We start from the raw sequence: 20072 nt of genomic DNA, 5'->3' as shown, positions 1-20072 counted from the left end.
TTTCTATTTCTTCCTGGTTCAGTCTTGGAAGATTGTATTTTTCTAAGAATGTATCCATTTCTTCCAGGTTATCCAATTGATTGGCATAGAGTTGCTTGTAGTAGTCTCTCATGATCTTTTGTATTTCTGAGGTGTCCGTTGTGACTTCTCCTTTTTCATTTCTAATTCTGTTGATTTGCATCTTCTCCCTTTTTTTCTTGATGAGTCTGGCTAATGGTTTATCAATTTTGTTAATCTTCTCAAAGAACCAGCTTTTAGTTTTATTTATTTTTCTTATGGTTTCTTTCCTTTCTTTTTCATTTATTTCTGCTCTGATCTTTATGATTTCTTTTCTTCTGCTCACTTTAGGGTTTCTTTGTTCTTCTTTCTCTAGTTGTTTGAGGTGTAAGGTTAGGTTGTTTATTCGATCATTTTCTTGTTTCTTAAGGTAGGACTGTATTGCTATAAACTTCCCCCTTAGAACTGCTTTTGCTGCATCCCATAGGTTTTGGGTTGTTGTGTTTTCGTTGTCATTTGTTTCTAGATATTTTTTGATTTCCTCTTTGATTTCTTTAGTGATTCCTTGGTTGTTTAAGAGTGAATTGTTTAGCCTCCATGTGTTTGTATTTTTTGCAGTTTTTTTCCTGTAATTGATATCTAGTCTCATGGCGTTGTGGTCTGAGAAGATGCTTGATATGATTTCAATTTTCTTGAATTTGCTGAGGTTTGATTTGTGACCCAAGATGTGATCTATCCTGGAAAATGTTCCGTGTGCACTTGAGAAGAACGTGTATTCTGTCGTTTTTGGATGGAATGTCCTATAAATATCAATGAAGTCGAGATGGTCTAATGTGTCATTTAAAGCTTGTGTGTCTTTATTTATTTTCTGTTTGGATGATCTGTCCATTGATGTAAGTGGGGTGTTCAAGTCTCCCACTATTATTGTGTTCCTGTCGATGTCCCCTTTTATAGCTGTTAGCATTTGCCTTATGTATTGAGGTGCTCCTATATTGGGGGCATAGATATTTACCATTGTGATATGTTCTTCTTGGATGGATCCCTTGATCATTATGTAGTGTCCTTCCTTGTCTCTTTTAATAGTCTTTACTTTCAAGTCTAATTTGTCTGATATGAGTATTGCTACTCCAGCTTTCTTTTGACTTCCATTGGCATGGAATATCTTTTTCCATCCCTTTACTTTCAGTCTATATGTATCCCTTGGTCTGAAGTGGGTTTCTTGTAGGCAGCATATAGAAGGGTCTTGTTTTTGTATCCATTCAGCCAGTCTGTGTCTTTTGGTTGGAGCATTTAATCCATTTACATTTAATGTGATTATTGACATGTGTGTTCCAATTACCATTTTCTTAATTGTTTTGAGTTTGTATTTGTAGGTGTTTTCCTTTTCTTGTGTTTCCTACTTAGAGAAGTTCCTTTAGCACTTGTTGTAAGGCTGGTTTGGTGGTGCTGAATTCTCTTAACTTTTGCTTGTCTGGAAAGCTTTTGATTTCTCCCTCAAATCTGAATGAGATTCTTGCTGGGTAGAGTATTCTTGGCTGTAGGTTTCTCTCTTTCAGGACTTTCAGGATATCCTGCCATTCCCTTCTGGCCTGCAGAGTTTCTGTGGAAAGGTCAGCTGTTATCCTGATGGGTTTTCCCTTATATGTTGTTTGTTGCTTTTCTCTTGCTGCTTTTAATATTTTTTCTTTGTGTTTAGTTGTCATTAGTTTGATTAATATGTGTCTTGGTGTATTTCTCCTTGGGTTTATTCTGTATGGGACTCTCTGTGCTTCTTGGACTTGGTTAATTATTTCCTTTCCCATGTTGGGGAAGTTTTCCACTAGAACCTCTTCAAATATTTTCTCAGACCCTTTCTTGTTTTCTTCTTCTTCTGGGATGCCTATAATTCGAATGTTGGTACGCTTAATGTTATCAGTGAGGTCTCTGAGACTGTCTTCTAATCTTTTTATTATTTTTTCTTTTTCCTGCTCGGTGGCGTTTATTTCCCCCATTCTATCTTCCAACTCACTTATTCGTTCTTCTGCCTCAGTCATTCTGCTGGTTATAGCATCTAGAGTATTTTTAATTTCAGTTATTTTGTTATCCATTGCTGTTTGTTTTTCTGAGTTCTTATGAACTGTTTCTTGTACTTTCTCTATTTTGTTATCGAGATTTTGTATCATTTTTACTATCATTACTCTAAATTCCTTTTCAGGCATTTTTCCTATTTCCTCCTCATTTATTTGGTCTTGTGGGTTTTTTTCTTGCTCCTTTGCCTGCATGGTGTTTCTTTGTTTCCTCATGGTTGTCCAAACTTTTGGGGTTGCTTGTCCTTGGGTTTTTTTGCGTTATTCTGTGACCAGCAGAGGTTCCTTTATTGTTCGTCTGTAAGCGTCGGTGTGTGGGGAGGGAGAGGGTACAACAGTGGCTCCTTCTCCTGGGAGGGAGTGACCAGTGGCGCACTGATGTCTCAGTCAGGCTTGGAGGTGCCTGTTGCAGAGGGCGCCGGTGGCTCAGGCGTAAACAGAAAGTCTTAGAGATGGGCCTCTCTCGGGGGTTTTTTTCTTTTCTTTTTTTTTTTTTTTTTCTCTCGGCAGCCTCCCTGCTGCTGGCGTTGCAAGGGGTTTTAATCTAGCCCCACCCGAGTGCCTGAGGGTACTTGTTATCCCTGAGCGCCTTAGGTGGCCCGCAGGGCGTCTCTCCACTGCCTGTTGCAGAGGCGCGGAAAGAGAGAGAGAGGCTATGCGCGTGGCTCCTCCCAGCCGCCAGTGAGCCTGCAGCCTCCAGCCGACATCATGGCCGGGCAGCTCTCAGGAACGGGCACTCCTCTCCGCGGGCCTCCTCCCTCCTGTCCTCTCGGTCCGTCACCCTACCGGCAACAATGTTTCCCACACTGAACCAGCTCTCCGGTTCCCACCCTCCCGCTCCTGGACCCTCCGTTCAGCCGCGGATCGATGTCTTGGTCCGGGAACGCTGAGTTGCGCTGCGGACCCTCCGAATGTTTCTCACTCCCTCCCGTCTGCCACAGCTCCGCCGCTTCACCCTCTTTGAGCCCTCGTAGATGCCTCCCTACCGGCTATGTCGGGCTCCCCGCAGTCCCATCCGGTGTCCGAGGCCGTCTGCTGGTGTTCAGCTGGTTCTCTGTGAGAATTACTGCGTCCTTCCGTGCATTCCCAATGGATCTGTGGGGAGGGATGCACTCCACGTCTCTCTACTTCGCCGCCATCTTTTCCTCTCGTGATACGGATTTTAACAATACACTTATTGTAATCTGACCCCCCAAAATATTATCATTTCAATATACAATCAATTTTAAATTATTAATGAAATATTTTATTCATTTTTAAACTTTTTGTATAGTGCATGTTTTACACTTACAGCACTTTCAATGTGGACCAGCTACATTTCAAGTACTCGATAGCCACAGGTAGCTGCTGTGCTGGTCAAAGACGCCGTACATTCACCTGTGAGGGTGGAATCCAAAGGAAAGAGGGGAAAGCCAGGCTGCTGATAAACCCAGAAATTGTCAGTGGTCTGTTATGTGCTTTCTTATTCCTTTTTGCTATATTAGACTCGTAGCTCTAAACCAAAATGAGGAGAGCATATCATATTTTTAGTCATTCCTGAAGGGGTACAAAGCCTAGGGCCAGATCCATGGGATTCTGGGCTGGAGAGAGGACAAAAAACTGTGTTCCCACTTGCCCCATGATGCCTTAGGTAAAGTCAGGTTTAAATGATGGTCAAGGCCTACTCTGTACAAGGGAAGAGAAATTTCAAAGGAATGTGTTTGGGGGAGGGAAAGGAGGCCTTGGTGCAAGTGACTGCAGGTGGGGAGAGGAGCTTAAAGATGATTTAAACACCTGAGCTTCAAAGAAATCCCTTTCTCCCCATCCTCATCCCCACTGCCAGGCTGTTTAATCACCGGTCAGGTGACAGCTGCACTGACAGCAGAGGAGGAGGGTATACCTCCTGGTTGGAGCCAGAATTGGCCATAACCAAAGATCAGATCTAATTCTATGGCTTGTGCCATAAGGCGGTTTTCTTATCTGTCCTGGAAAACACAGAGAGCTTTTACTGAACATGTTCATCAAACTTTTGCCAAAGCTTTTGTAATATATGTATTTAGAATAGAAAGGCATGTCCTCCTACCTCTCAAGAAACATGAAAGCACTAAATTAACAGCCCCCAAATTGCTGGTTCTAGTGAAATCTTTCATTTATCTCCAGAGATAAACAGCATAAGGTGTTCTAGTCCAATATTAAGTATGCATACATTAGAGAAAAGTCAGAAAATACACATGCAAATGTTCTCATGAGAATATCAGCTTGTTCACACTGGGAAGAAGTTAAATAATGATATGTTAAAATCAGTTAATCACTCATAACTGGCAAAAACATTCTCCTTATCTTCTCCTAGATAAAAACAACCGAAAGAGCAATATAAACTGCATTCAAGGGCACGATGAACACTCATGGCCAACTAACAACTTCTACTGGTAAAGACACGCTATAATCTGTTTTCCTCAATATCCTCTGTTCAGCAATTTAACCTGTATAAAATTTGTTATGCGAATGGTGGGTGGTGAGCTTCAAACTGGTTCTTCTTCAAATTGCTACCCAACAGGCAAGAGAAAAGCAGGTGACGTGCCTGCAATGGCAAAAAGACCAACATCTCCTGGAAATGAGCTAGTACTAAATTGAGGTACTTACTTGCAAACATGAATTCCTTTAAAAGTTTGTGTGAAAAATACACTGTAATAAAAAGTACTGTTAAAACTACAATAACTTAAGTGGAGGTTCTATGTCTGGGAAACTAAAAGATATGACAAAATCTCTAATTATGATATATTTACAGTTTGTTTTTCATCCCCAAATTTGTTTGCAATGCCTATGTTCTTTTAAAAAGTAAACATTAATATGGGCAATAAACTTTAAAACTTTTTTTAGAGTAGGTTTTTTTTTACCTTGTTATGGACTGAATGTTTGTGTCTCCCCCCACCCCACCCTAATTCATACATTGAAGCCCTTAAACCCCGCAACAGTGGTGGTACTTCGAGGAGGGGCTTTTGGAAGATAATTGGGTTTAGATGAGGTCTCGAGGGTGGGGCCCCATGATGGGATTAGTGTCCTTTTAAGAAGAGGAAGAGAGACTAGGATTCTCTCTCTCCACCACAGGGGACACAGCAAGAAGGCAGCTGTCTGCAAGCCAGGAAGAGGACCCTCACCAGAACCTAGCAATGCTGGCAACCTGGTCTTAGACTTTCAGCTTTCAGAACTATGAGAAAATAAATTTCTGTTGTTTAAGCCATCCAACCTGTGGCAATTTTTTTACGGTAGCCTGAGCTGACTAACACAAAACTTAAAATTTTAGTTTTCTTAATTAGAAGTGACACTTTAAAGACGGAAGAAATTAGAGCTAATATTAAGTTAAGAAAAGGTAATTGAATAGGAAACTTTATAAAGCTGACTATAATTTTACTATAATATCTTTCTTAAAAGTTTCGTCAAGAAAAGAGAAAATACTACTTCTTCCTAAATAATGGGGTCTGTGGCAAGCTGAATCTCTACCAACAGCTTGAGGGACCTGGAAAGGCCTTCTGTATTTGGACCACAGGAATGTTTTTTGATGCTGAAATCTCAATTCCCAATTTTAAATCTCTCTCTATTCCTTCTACTACTACACCTCTCAAGAAAGTTCTGACCAGGCCAAAAGGAAGTCCTCAAGCCAAAGTCACCCGCCTCAGGAGTCCCAGGTCTGGTAGCAATGAGCCTGCTTTAACAACCCTGCTGTCCTCAGACACTGGCTGGAGACAGTCCACGGGAAAAGTGGTCTCAGCACAAACCTGGTGGTGGATTCACAGTGCAGAAGCAGGGGCTGCTGGTCAATGACACCCCCCACTGTAGCAGATCTGAGTGGCATGTTTTCATGGCTGCCGTGCTGGAAGACAGCACTAAACCTGTCAACTCCACATGCAGTGAAAACTCTCAAGAGCAGAACTGATGTAGTAGAATAAAGAACGAATGTTGCTGGAGATGCATTAAGAGGGCATTCCCAAATCATGCTAAGCCACACAGAGTGAATCACAGAGACAGTGGACATGGGAAGCAGACTGGGCATACCTACCACACTGGACGAGGGGTGAGAGAGAAGAGAAATGGCCAGCAAGCCAAAATATAACCAAAAAACAAAGATAATGAGCCTGAACTGAAAATACATTGATATAAACATTAATAAATATCAAGTCCCATGTGAGAGAAATCTCACATGCATTTTTGTTTTCAAACTTTATAGGCCAATGTATGTCCTTTATAAATAGACAAGAGGACTGGAGAGAACATAATGCTTGCCACTTAGACCCTGGAGAAGCCTGGGGAGAACCTATTCCAACTAAACAATGAAGTTATTATCCCAATACAGTCTCTGTCCCATCTGATGTTTCTTTTTGTAGGTAGAAGGAAAAGGTTTCAAGACTCGGAAAAACTGAAAAAAGAAAAAATTTAACCACATGCAATTGTTATAAAGTTCACTACCTGGAAGGGTAGAAATCCAAGCTCACATGAAAGACATTAAAATGCAACTAGAGTAAAATGTTTAGAGTGAAGGGTTAATGGTAATGATAAAAAATAAAATGTTATTATGTTACATAATGTTATTATGTATATTTTACAGGTGTAATGTTATAGAAGAATAAATTCTATTTATACATGTAAAATTGTGTGTCTGAGTGTGCATATAGAGATGTCTGAAAGGATAATAAATGCAATGTTGACAACAGATTTACCCTTTCCTTTTTATGTGTTGTTTAATTATTATACATGATTATGGATTAATTTTATAAAAAGAAAGAACAAAACTATTTTTGAACATGTAGGGAAACAGTGAGTTATTTTCTCAACATGATAAATAATTCATCATTTAAAATGAGGGTCAATACAATAAGTAAATAACGTGCTATTCTCTTTTATAACAGAAAATAAGGTAAGACTGACTTCAGTCACTTCAGTAATGGAATTAGATACAGGAAATGCTACTACTATAGCTAATTAAAAATTTTAAATATGACTCTCGGAAAAAATGAAATTAAAAACTACCTTTTACAGATGATATGATTATATACATAGAAAATCCAAGGAGATAAATTAAAATTTTACATTGGAAATGTGTTTAACATATGTGTCATAGGTTATGACATAAACTGATAAAACCAAATGCATTCTTATATATTTTTGTCATCGAAAATATATTACTGGGCTTCTTTGGTGGCGCGGTGGTTTAGAATCCACCTGACAATGCAGGGGACACGGGTTCTAGCATTGGTCTGGGAAGATCCCACGTGCCTCAGAGCAACTAAGCCCGTGCATCACAACTACTGAGCCTGCGCTCTAGAGCCTGCGAGCCACAACTACTGAGCCCACATGCCACAATTACTGAAGGCCACGCACCTAGAACCTATGCTCCGCAACAAGAGAAGCCATGGCAATGAGAAACCCATGCACCGCAACGAACTGTAGCCCCCACTCTCCGCAACTAGAGAAAGCCCACGTGCAGCAACGAAGACCCAATGCAGCCAATAAATAAATTAATTAAAAAAATATTACCAAACATGCATCAACGGGGAATAGATAATCAGGTAATTATAATAAATCCATAATATCCACAGTTTAAGAAATATTCCATTTTAAAAAACAATATGGTAGACCTATGTGTACTGATCTTCAAAAATATCCAAGATTTGTAACTGAAAAAAGCACATTTCAGAATGACAATACAGCATTATCCTACGTATTTAGCAACAACGTTAAGTGCATATGTATAACTGGGTAGAAAACTAGAAGGACATACATTAAGCCAGAAGTAACAGAGCACTTACTTCTGGAGACAGAATGATATTGCAGGATGGTGGAGGGATTGGGAGACTTTAATTTTTAACTCTACATACTAACTATAAACTATATACATAACTATTTAAATCTTTTACCTTTAGGATATGTTCATGAAGTACTTATACAATTAAAAACAAATAAACAAACCAAAACTTCACACTGCTATTTAAAAAACTGAATACGTGAATATGTAAATGCTAATGTAATTTAGGACTACACAAGTTTCTTTAATATTACTATGTAAAACTTTAATGGACAAAATAAAGAACGATATGAATAAATGGAGAATATATTTTACAGCTCTTTGAGAGGATTCAGTATAGCAAAGATGACACTGTTTCCTAAGCTAAAGTATAGGTCTTAATACAATAGATGATAAAAGGTTCTTGGTAGATCTCTCTTAGAACTTAGTTAATAGTGAAATTGATCTCAAATAGGCAAGGTCCCCAAATACAAGGTTTCTGGAGGTAACAGGAATGAGTACTCGTTTTCAGCCAAATCACCTCCTTTCCAGCCCAGCTCACTGCACTCCCTGAGGTCCACCACTCCTCGCCTTTCCTGCTTTGGGTACCCAATCTCTGTCTGCACCTTTACTGCACCTGTCCCCACTCACTGGTCTCCTTACCTGATGACTCCTCCAATAGACTGTATGCTCCCTGAAAGGAGGGACAATTTTCCTTGTACCCTGGCACTTAGCACCACAGCTACCAAAGAGCAATAATGTTTGTTGAATAAGGCAAAGCAAAATATAAGCTGTATAGTTCTGATGTTTAAAACAGAAAAACTAATCAATAAAATTCAATAGGAATTCCCGAAAATGAGTTACAATATTAGAAAAATTCAACATCTAATAAACAAGAAACGTTACCAAAAAATCACTAACAAATATTACTGGTAAGTTGGTTATTAGTAAAGAAAATATCTCAGATTCACAGCTCATCTGATCTAACAAGTTTCAAATGGATCAAAGCCTTTCTTTTATCCTATTTTTAAACACTAAGAAAGAAAGGTAAGCAGTTTAGCTCAGAAATGAATAGAATGAAGCCAGGAATGCAAGAACTTGTATACTATTGAATAGCATCAGAAACAAGGTGGAAATCTTCAAATAAATAAAAATTTAAAACATTTTCATAGTAGGTAAAAACATAAATATCAAAATGAAAGCAACAAACTAGAAAAAACAAGTAACCAATTCTTGCTACATGAAACATAAATTATACAAATTCCCAGTTTCCATCTGATAGATGGTTAAAACTATAGTAGGAACAGGAAATAAATTACTTTACACAAGAGGAGCACAAACTCTATAGTCATGAAAGATATTCAGACTTAAACAAAACATCCTTCAGACTTTTAGGGACTTCCCTGGTGGCCCAGTGGTTAAGAATCTGCCTGCCAATGCAGGGGACACGGGTTCAAGCCCTGGTCGGGGACGATCCCACATGCCTCAGAGCCACTAAGGCTGTGCATCACAACTACTGAGCCTGTGCTCTAGAGCCTGTGAGCCACAACTACTGAGCCCACATGCCGCAACTACTGAAGCCTGTGCACCTAGAGCCCGTGCTCCGCAATGAGAAGCCACCACAATGAGAAGCACATGCACCACAACAAAGAGTAACCCCTGCTCGCTGCAAGTAGAGAAATCCTGGGCGCAGCAACAAGGATCCAACACAGCCAATAAATTAATAAATTTATAAAAAAACAAAACAAAGAGTTTTTATACCTTTAAGCTATCAAAAATATTAAACTAATAAAATCAAGTATTCTTATTGCTTATGGTGATACAGAATGTTTTAACCTTTTTAAAGGACACTCTGGCAATACGGAACAAGAGCTATAAAATTGTTCATGCCTTCCAGATAAATAGTTTCTGGGGAATAATCCATAAGTAAACAGCCCAAACGAACAAAGTTATTTATATAAAGATATTCAATGCAAAACATTACAAAGCAGAAAAACTGAAACCACACAAATGTACACAAGAAGAATGGTTATGCAAACTGGTGTAGTTACACAACAGAATAACTATAGTTGCTATTCAAAGGGGTAGGTAAGATTATACAAGCAGAATAACAGAAGAAGGTACACAGAAAAAACGTGGAACACAAAAAAGTATATACAATACAAACACCGGTATTTTGAAAATGTGGGGGAATTGTGGAGAGAGAGAAATCATGTATTGGGTTCTTTTCCAATAAAGTTAAAAAAAAAAAATTAAAAGGTCTGGCCATGACCACGGCATGGATCTTGACCCTGTTGTGAAACTACTACTCACAGAAGGAGATCTCGGGTTAAGGATTGGAGTTTTCTCTCCCGCGATCCCAAACTTTCCTGTGATGAGACACTTTAAAATTTTAATTACGGTAGTGTATAAACTGTCATCCTAAGGTAAAAGTTATCTTCCTACAAACAGGGTCATCTTACAACTCCCACCTTATGCACTTATAATACCCACAACTGTTGCTGCAAAACAAGAAACAGAAAGGCAGGCGACACACCCAATACCCCCTTCAACACTGGCCATCGCTCGGTCTCCTGCCCAAGGCAGCCAAGTGGCCCTTGTCTGGCAGCAGGAAGGAAGATTTCATTGAGCTGATATAACCTGAAAGAAATTTAAACCCTAATAGTAGAAGGTTGTTAAAACATCTGCCACACCTGAAACTAACACAATATTGTAAATCAACTATATTTTAATTAAAAAAAAAAAAGGAAGGAAAAAAAATATCAGCCAAGATGCTGGGATTCTTCTTATACTCGGCTCTCTAACAAGATCTCACATGTGTGTGTTTGGGACAGAGTCTCAGCTGAACGCATTATTCTGTACAACAAAAAAGGGTTTTCTCAAGGGCACCGAAAGTCAAAGTTAAAGGTCATAAGGATGTGGATATACACACGAGTGAAGATCTAACGGAATCCTTGGTGGGGACTTACTTTCCGCAGCACATGTGATGCTTGTCAGGCATTCCCAAGCCCAGGACGAGCACACAGTACTTCTGTGCCAAGTATTTCTGTGCTGCTTCTAACTTACTGATAACCAATTCCATCTCTTTTTTCTCTACAAGGCCCCTGAAAAGAAAAACAATAATCTGAATTAATTTTGGCAAGTGTCTATATTAATTAGTGAAAAGTCAGAAGTATAAACTATTTTGAAAGAAACAGAAGTGAGTCAACACATCTCACTTATCATTTCATGTATTTTATTTGAGCTGTGGCAGAGGAAGTTCCTCAAAGTCCTTCGATATTTAACACTGTAATCAGCCACTCGAGTTTATGCTCAATATTCACTTCTTTATGGATCCTTTATACACTGTATATGTATCCTTAATTTATACATAGGCAGTCCTAATTTATATAGAATAGCTCAACTAACAAATTCCCTATGCTAGTTTCTGAGGCAGTCAGCAGCCCACTTTTCTGCTGTTTTGCTAAAACAGCCATGGAGACTCTTTTGCACCTTAGCTTTCCCTGAGTTTCTGATGTTACTACTAAGTTTGCGGGGCTCAATGTTTGAACTACTCGACATTTGCCCATCCTCAGTTCTGCATTTGCTAAGGAGGCATCTGTGGAGTACCACTCTGGGACGTTTGGCATGGATTGCAGTTGCCTCGCTTCCCTGTGAAAACACAGCCCCGGTTCCAACTGAATTGCAAATGTACTTTCAAAAAGACAACCTGTTTTTAGGTTACAGCATGTCAGAAGCCTAATTTTAGAAGTTTCTGCAGTACAGTATAGTAGCAAACAATATTGCTGACAATACCTTCCAAGATTGTTATTGAAAAATGAAGTGTCACTAGCTTTTTCCCTGCCTTTTTATTTTCAGACAGATTTAAACCAAATGAAAGGCACTCCAAACAAGAGGGACAATGTACTGCCCCTTCTGGTGTTAACCTCTAGACTGACCTCATGAGGATAAACTGTGGGGAAAGCGGGTGGGTTTAAGGATAATATAAATATTTCAAAGCGCAAAACATTATCACATATGATGAGAAGGTCTGCGAGTCATTGGAATAAAATGAGTTTCTGGAAAAAAGTGGGTTCCTTAAATGACCAAATATCCTGCAACCCAACACCTACCCATGAGCACCTCAATGGCCATCACTATGCCTGCCTTCCTGTTTCCTTCAGCAGTACCATCCTCATCCTTCACCCCTACTTTGCCAGAGCTGCCGCCCATTGGTAATCTCTTTTGCTACTGAAAACAAAACAAACTAAACAACAACAATGAAGAAATGCTTTGAAATGTTAGGGCCAATGGTTCTCAAGTTTTAATATATGTAAGAATTGCCTGGGGTATTTACTAAAAGTGCAAATTCCCAATGCCAACCCCACTTCCAGATTTTGGTTCAGTAGGTCTGGGTAGAGCCTGGCATTTAAAACAAACCCAGGGGGACTTCCCTGGTGGTCCAGTGGCTAAGACTCCAAGGTCCCAATGCTGGGGACCCCAGGTTTGATCCCTGGTCAGGGAACTGATAGGTAGATAGTTCCCCGACCATAGATCCCACATGCCGCACCTAAGAGTTTGCATGCTGCAATTAAAGCTCCGCATGCCACAACTAAAGATACCGCATACCGCAACAAAGATCAAAGATCCTGAGTGTCGTAACTAAAACCCGGTGCAGCCAAATAAATAATAAAAGATAGATAAATAAATATTTTTAAAATAAAAATAAAACAAACCCAGGTATAACCCTTTGGAAAAATTTTTGGTAATAATTCCAAGTGCCATACAATTGGTCATAAACTTTGATCCAATAATCTCTCCTGGTAATTTATTCTTTTTAAAAAATCATTCAAATTTAGGGGAGAGAAATGCATGAAGATATTCAATGCAATTACTATTTCTCTATCAGAAAAACTGGAGACTTCCAAAATATATAAAATAGAGGGATGATAGAAGTAGTAATACAGATTGTAGTAATACTGCCAGATACTGTTTAAGGACTTGACATTAACCTAACATATGCGTCCCTGTGGGACTTAAGCCAGGCACCAAAGTCTGTACCCTTAACCACTATACTATACTGCTTCTAAATAGGTAGGTCAGTAAGTCATTAATATACAGTGGCTTGATGAAAAGTTATGCCACCATTAAAAATTGTAATTACGAAGATTCTAATAACTTGAAAATACTTATGCTATGATGTTTAAAACTGCATACATAACTGTACTTTTATTCAGAAGCTGTAAGTTCCAATTAAAATGGATAAACTTGGGAACGGAGAGCTGAGTTGATTGGTAAGGGATGTGGACACATCACACAGTGGTTTAGGCACAGACTTTGGAGTTAAAGAGACCTGGGTTCTAGCCTCAGCTCCACCACTAACTTGGCATGTAATCTCCAGCCAGCTATTTAACTTCTCTGAGCCTTAGCTTCATCATTTGTAAAATGGGCATAAGGCTTCTTCTTCTGGAATTAGGGCTTTCAGTCTAAAACCATCAAAGTGTATCTTTGATATCCTTCTGTATCTCTTCCTGTGCTCTCCTCTCACTCCTTTCCTCCCAAGTGCCAACCACTAGGTTACGATAAAATGCATTATCTCATCTAATCTGGACGATAAATATAAAGTGAGTGCTGTGATTATCCCTATGTTATGCCTCCATATTTTGGCTGAAATTTTTTCTTAAAGTTATTTATGTCCAGATATCTCGATGTAATTTATATTTCTTTCTATTATAGTAAATAAACCAACTGACTAGTGGAAGCTTGAAAATGAAAAGTTACTATGCTTTTTTTAGAATCACACTACAGAACCCTTAATTTTAAGGCCTGGATTTTTCTTTGCCATTCCGTAACTGATTACTTCTATGAAAGTCTACCATATATCACTGGGTTCTAATAATTTTTAGTATATTTTTAAAATAAGAAACCTTTCTTCTCTGTTATCTATTCCTATAAAATTAAGAAATGAAACACTGTCTCTGCTTGATTAGAAATAACCCACAGAATTAGAAAATGCCATACAAAATATAAGCTAATATGCTTCCGAAGTCTAGTAGATTTCTTCTTTGGAAATAGTAAGACTCCTCGAACCTTTGAGCCCACAGCTGGCTTGAGCCCATTTGCTTGCTACCATAGGAATACTTCATGATCTCTGGCTGCTCTGCTGGATGCTGCATATTATAATGGCTTTAATGGAGCAGCAGTGTTTGAATTATTTATTTGGTTCTTCACAAAACTGCTATCCCAATACATTTATCTATCCACAAAATGTTTTTCAAACTGCTTGTTTATATGCAAGGATTTTGTGTTTTGAAAACATTCTTCAGCAACAATCTGATGACTATCCAGCATTCCTACCAGCTAAATCACTGGGTTGGTTCCACATGTACTGGGGAGGGCAGCCTGGGCACTGGGGAAGTTCCATGGCTTGCAAAGGTCACCAAGCTTGAGAGGCACTGTTCTGCTCCGGACTCCGAGTTCCCAGATTCTTGCCCTGTACAGCCCTGTGCCACCTCCGCCTAAAGTGATTAAATTCTTCATATGTAGCCTGAGAAATCTTGTTTTCTTCTGTGATATGGAATAGCATTCTGGCCATATCTGTTAATTTTTTTAATTATTAGTTTTTTAAATTAGATGCTTACAAACCCTTTAGCCAGATCTTTCTAAGCACAAAAAACACAGAAACAATATCTCTGTCTGCACTGTCCAGTACGGTAGCTGTGAGCCACATGTAGCTACTGAGCACTTACTGTGCCTGGTCTGAATGGAGGTATATTTTAACTGTAAAAGAGACACCATTTCAAACACTTACTAGAAAAAAAGTAAAATATTTCATCAATAACTTCCTAATATTGACTACAAGTTGCAATGATAATATTTTTGAGTCACTGGGTTAAATAAAATATCTTGTTAAAATTAATTTCACCTGTATCTTTTTACATTTTAAAAATATGGCTATCATAAGTTACATATATGGCTCTCACATATTGGGCATACCTTTCTATTGGGCAGTGCTGATCTATATTATTTGGAATATTTAGTTAACAGAATACCCATCTGAATTACTCAGTGAGCTTTAAAACTAGTGAACTCATCCCTGTAAGATGTTTTAGCATACTCCAAAAGATTTTTAAATTTCCATCATCGCTTTACCCTAGACAAAAGTTAGTTTCAACCCTGGCAGTGATAAAGCTTTAAAATGCACTACAGGGAGTTCCCTGGTGGTCCAGTGGTTAGGACTTGGTGCTATTGCTGATGGAGCCCCAGGTTCAATCCCTGGTCGGGGAACTAACATCCCGCAAGCCGTGTGGTGAGGCCAAAAATACATAAATAAATAAATAAAAATAAAGTGCACTACAAAATTCTACTTACACCATATAGCTTTTGGGTTTCTTTTCCTGTGAGATTTTTTCCAAGTAATAATATAAATAGTACAACAATGCCATGAGGAAACTGTCAAGATTCTTATTCCTGTGGGGAGATTAAAAGAACATAATGACAACATATTTTTATTATGACAACATTCTATCTACTATAACGCTGAAGATATAAGAAATCTGATTTTTGTAAACAAAACTTTTTGGGAAGTCACAACTGAATTATAGTTTTGCTTGTCTAATTTTCATTTTAAAAAAGTTTTTATAATACGGGTAATTTTTTGTTATTGTTTTAAAAATGTACACAAATGTAGCAAGTAAAAAGGCTCTCCCCTCACTCCTTTGTCACCATCCTACTCCTTAGTGGTAGCCACTGCTAAGAGTTTGGCATGAGAGACTTCCCTGGTGGTGCAGTGGTTAAGAATCCATCTGCCAATGCAGGGAACACGGGTTCAATCCCTGGTCCAGGAAGATCCCACATGCTCGTGCATGAGCAACTAAGCCCGTGTGCGAGCAACTAAGCCCGTGCACCACAACTACTGAGCCTACATGCCATAACTACTGAAGCACGTGTGTCTAGAGCCCATGCTCTGCAATAAGAGAAGCTACCGCACTGAGAAACCCAAGCACCACAATGAAGAGTAGCCCCTGCTCACCACAACTAGAGAAAGCCTGTGCACAGCAATGAATATCCAATGCAGCCAATAAATAAGTAAATTAATTTATATTTTAAAAAAAAGGGGTTTGGCATGAATCTGTCCTAAACTTTCTAGAGCATAGACAATCACATATCGGTCCTCCCCCACCAACACACACAGATATGCATGAATATATGCCTTAATTTTTTTTGTTGTTTTTGGTAACAAATGGGATATTGCTGTGTACACAGTCTCTGCAACTTGCTTCTGTCACTTACCTGTGTGGCATGGACCTCTTTCCATGATACCACGTATAGATTTTCCTCATTCTTTTAAACAGCTGGATAAAGTATTCTATAGCTCATAATTTGCTTACTTACCCTCTACTGATGGATGTTTGGGTTTTTTAAAAATATGATAGACACTGCTGCAGTAATTACCCTTATAGCCACATCTCTGAGTAACTTCCTAGAAGTGAAATTGCTAGGATGTATAATATCTGCACATTAAAGTTTCATAAGTTTTGCTCTCCAAAAAGATTGCATGGATTTACAATCCTATTTGTCTTAAAATTAGAAGCCTGTGTTTTCTTTTTAAATATTCTTACAAGATTTTTGCTTCTTCCCTTCTAGCCCCGGATAGAAATTCTTACTCTGGCATGTTCTCCTTAACCACACCTTGAGAGCAGGATGAAGACGAGCATTGCAGACTTTTTTTTCATTATATTAATAACTACCTGTCGTAGGCTGAGTTCTCCCAGAGACACACCATGAGACAGATTTGAGAGTACGTAGTTTACTTGGAAGTGATCACAGGAAACATCAGTAGGGGAGTGGGGAAGTGAGATAGAAAAGGGGTGTTAACAAGTTCGTTATCACTGTGGATCGATGTAGCTCAGTCCCACTGGGGGCTCTGGGAGGCAGTGTAGAAAACTCAGAGTTATCCTGACAGGTGGAAGCCGGGATATTTATCTACCAACTCTCCCTCCAGCACATCAGTGATTGGAGGCTGCTTCTGGGGCCACTGACTGCCTTAGTGCCCCAGGTTTGCCCTGTAGTCAGGCTGAGTGTGCTCCAGCCATAGAATAAAGCTTCAGGCAGAGAATCTCAGGTGTTTGCCATACACCGCCCTCACTGAATGCTGAGGAATCATAAGCGCTGCCCACAGCGTAGGATACCCGACTCTCACTGAGCACTCACAAGTGCAGCTACCATATGAAGCATCTTCCATGCACAGCCACATGGAGACAGCACTACTTCCAATCTTGTATCCAGGGAAACTGAGGCTTGGGAAGATCAAAAAGCTCCCCCAGAGTCACACACCTAGCACTTGTTGGGGTCGTAACTAGCAGAGAAAACGGATCTTCAGTAAATGAGCACACCTGTTAACTAACACATACATAGTGCAGGCTCAATGGGACTCTGTCAACGTGCTCTCCATACTCCTTGCCCTGGACTTTATTTTGGGCTCCTGTGACTTCTGGCTTCCTTTCTTTGGCCTCAGTCTTTGAAACTGAATTCCGAGAGGATGGCTCGTAGAGCGTCCCCCTTTCTCCATTTATCAGACGAGATGACTTCAAAATAAAGGATAAAAGATCTAAAATGTCCCACAAGCATTACATACCTCATAAATGTTGTAAACGAACAGATACGCGGCATCTCAGTATCTTGTAGCAAAAGCAAAGCAACGACTGAAAGGAGAGAAGATGGACAATTGAAAGCGGGACAAAGCTGCCTTAGAGGTTGATACCGGGTAACACGTGTAAGGATGATGAAGCAGTTACTCACATTTAGCATCGTCGAGGGTAACGTTGCCCTGCTGACTTCGTTTCTCTAAGCCTCTGGGTGACTTATCGTCTCTTAAAGCAAACCTTTTATCTGTCAACCTGTTTTGGAATATAACAGTGTCTAGTAGTATTTTGTAAGATTTTAGTTGTATTTAATCTATCCTGAGGCAGAGGAGGTATTTACTGTAAAGTAAGGAGACCCTGAGTGCGTGGCTTTCATTTACTGTAGGATCATTTTGGAATACATTTTATTAAACATTATATTTACTATGCTAGGGGTGGGAGGAAAGCACACTGCCTGATATAAAATGTAAATACCAATTTCATCCAAAATAGATCATCTAAATCATCTATTTTTGGCATAGCTATCATTTTCAGATTTTTTTTAAAGTGTAAGAAGCTGAAAATTTGCTAATGGCCAAATTATCACAGGGATACATTATTGGGATGGCTGTAACTCCCACCACAATTGTGAAAGAGTGCATGTTCTTTCCTTGATGGGTATTTGCATTTCAACCTAGGATGATGGGAATGATATTTTCTTAGAGTTTGTAGAGGCGTAAGCCATTCTGCTGAGAGGCACTATCAGCAACACTGCCATGGTGGTAAATTAAGCTACCTGTCTGAAGCTGGACCATCAATTTCAGCAAAGTGAACTGCTTTGCCTTTCTTTCCTCTTTCCTTGAGTTCTACTGCAGGTGTAAAACTGTAACAGAAATGAGACAATTAGGAACTTAACCTTTTCCCGGGGGGGGAACTAACCAGAGCATGATCGTAGCTCATAGAACCTTAGGACTAGCACATAGTGCGAGTTTCCTAGAGAGAATCTAAGGCACAGCCATACTTAATCCATGTATTTACATGTGGTACAATCATCTAGAAAAAGATTAAGAGACCAGACTTTATATTCAGTCTCTACGTATCACTAGCCTCCAGAATACCACACACAAAACATTTCCATCTGAAAAGGCTGCCATAACTTCACAAGAAACAGAAAGCTTGTGATCAGTTTGGAAGGATTTTTTGATTTACTGAGTACTTGTGATGTGCAAAGTGCTTCTAAGCATGATCTCATTCAACCCTTACAGCAACTCTATGAGGAAAATATTACTATTATTACAATTTTTACACAGGAGAAGGATTGAAGCTTAGAAAAACATTATGTAACTTGACCAAGATCATTTAGCAAGTGCCAAAGCCAGGACCAGGGCCCAGGTTCTCTAGCCACAGAGCCCTGTGCTTACCTACCAGGCAATCCCGACTCCCGAGCCTCAGTTGTCACCACTCTTCTAGAAGCTTGACTATCTCTAAGAAGGTTTCAGGACTCTCTACTTAGCTCAGGGTTTCTTAGACTATAGCTTTTGTACAAGCATCACCGAGCAGTAACCGGCCCAACAATGGACCACAATTAAGCAAATAAATATACACTGAGGCCATACTCTGTGTCAGGCATTGCTATAACGCTGAAAATAAGTGCTGTCTGATTATAGTCAATGCACAGACTCTCAGGATTATCAGCAAATGCTTCATAGAAAAACAGAGAAAAGCATCTTGAAGACCAGCAGGACGTGCTTCCTGCCTCATAGTGCATTTTCTAGGAGAACTGTGCTGTCTACCAAATACACTGGTTTGGTGGCCATTGTGGATTATGACTTTTATTTTTCCACCTGAAACAATGCCACGTTGATAACATGACCCAGAAGCTTAATCTCTGCCTACAGTTACGTCTCTCTGTTAAGTTTAAGTGTAGAAATAATAAATAAGAGCACTTTTCCCCAGACTTTAGTCATTCTCTAATCATGTATATATACTCTTATCATCTCCTTGTCAACACAAGTTTTTAAAGAACTTTTATTGAGATATAATTGACATACAATAAATTGCATATATTTAAAGCATACAATTTGATATATTTTTTTCTTATTAGTAATGTATATATGGCAACCCTAATCTCCCAAGTCATCCCACCCCACCCCCCACCCCCCACTACACAACAGTTTTGAAACAACTTCCTTTAAAATTTTTCTGGGACTGGTTGCCCACAAAGTCATCATTTTAGATAAATACCTCCCATGGGAATGATTAAGTTAATCAGTTTGGTACTTTCTTCTTCCAGGAGTTTTTGCCAACATCCTGGCAATATTAAAGTTGTAGACTAGGTTAGAATCTAAAAGCATGTACATGATGTCACCTCAAGGGAATGATTTTTTGTATTTTTCTTTCTTTTCTTTTTTTTTTTCAGACCATTGGCACCAAGTTGGTTAGTGGGTGATTTCTAAACTTTTCATTCTTTCCTATCCTCTTCTTATCACTAGTTTCCAAGGATTAGGTATTTAGGGGGAGGGTGTGCTGAAATACTGAGGGAGTGGTAGGAAAAAAGAAATGAAAGGATACAAAATGGTGATGGTGGCTACCTTCAAAGAGAGATGGAGATCAGATGGGGCAGAGAGGTGCCGTGGTGATGGAGAGAGC

The 20072-nt window shown here is 39.2% G+C and overlaps 1 protein-coding gene across 3 annotated transcripts in view; it reads right to left on the bottom strand.

Annotated features, from left to right (window-relative positions):
• PPP1R36 (protein phosphatase 1 regulatory subunit 36) overlaps positions 1-20072 on the bottom strand; it is a 35985-nt gene that overhangs the window by 7303 nt on the left and 8610 nt on the right. For all 3 annotated transcript variants that reach the window (XM_057733676.1, XM_057733674.1, XM_057733677.1), the window contains 5 exons: positions 18220-18306; positions 17602-17699; positions 17438-17504; positions 15172-15270; positions 10791-10925 (listed from right to left, as the gene is read on the bottom strand). In XM_057733676.1, the coding sequence (XP_057589659.1) occupies positions 10791-10925; positions 15172-15270; positions 17438-17504; positions 17602-17699; positions 18220-18306 (486 nt within the window). The remainder of the gene's footprint in view (positions 1-10790; positions 10926-15171; positions 15271-17437; positions 17505-17601; positions 17700-18219; positions 18307-20072) is intronic.

The sequence above is a fragment of the Hippopotamus amphibius genome, chromosome 4 (assembly GCF_030028045.1).
Source record: "Hippopotamus amphibius kiboko isolate mHipAmp2 chromosome 4, mHipAmp2.hap2, whole genome shotgun sequence".
Taxonomy (NCBI): domain Eukaryota; kingdom Metazoa; phylum Chordata; class Mammalia; order Artiodactyla; family Hippopotamidae; genus Hippopotamus; species Hippopotamus amphibius.
Note: the sequence above shows the minus strand (reverse complement) of the source record. Positions and strands in the feature narration are given on the sequence as shown.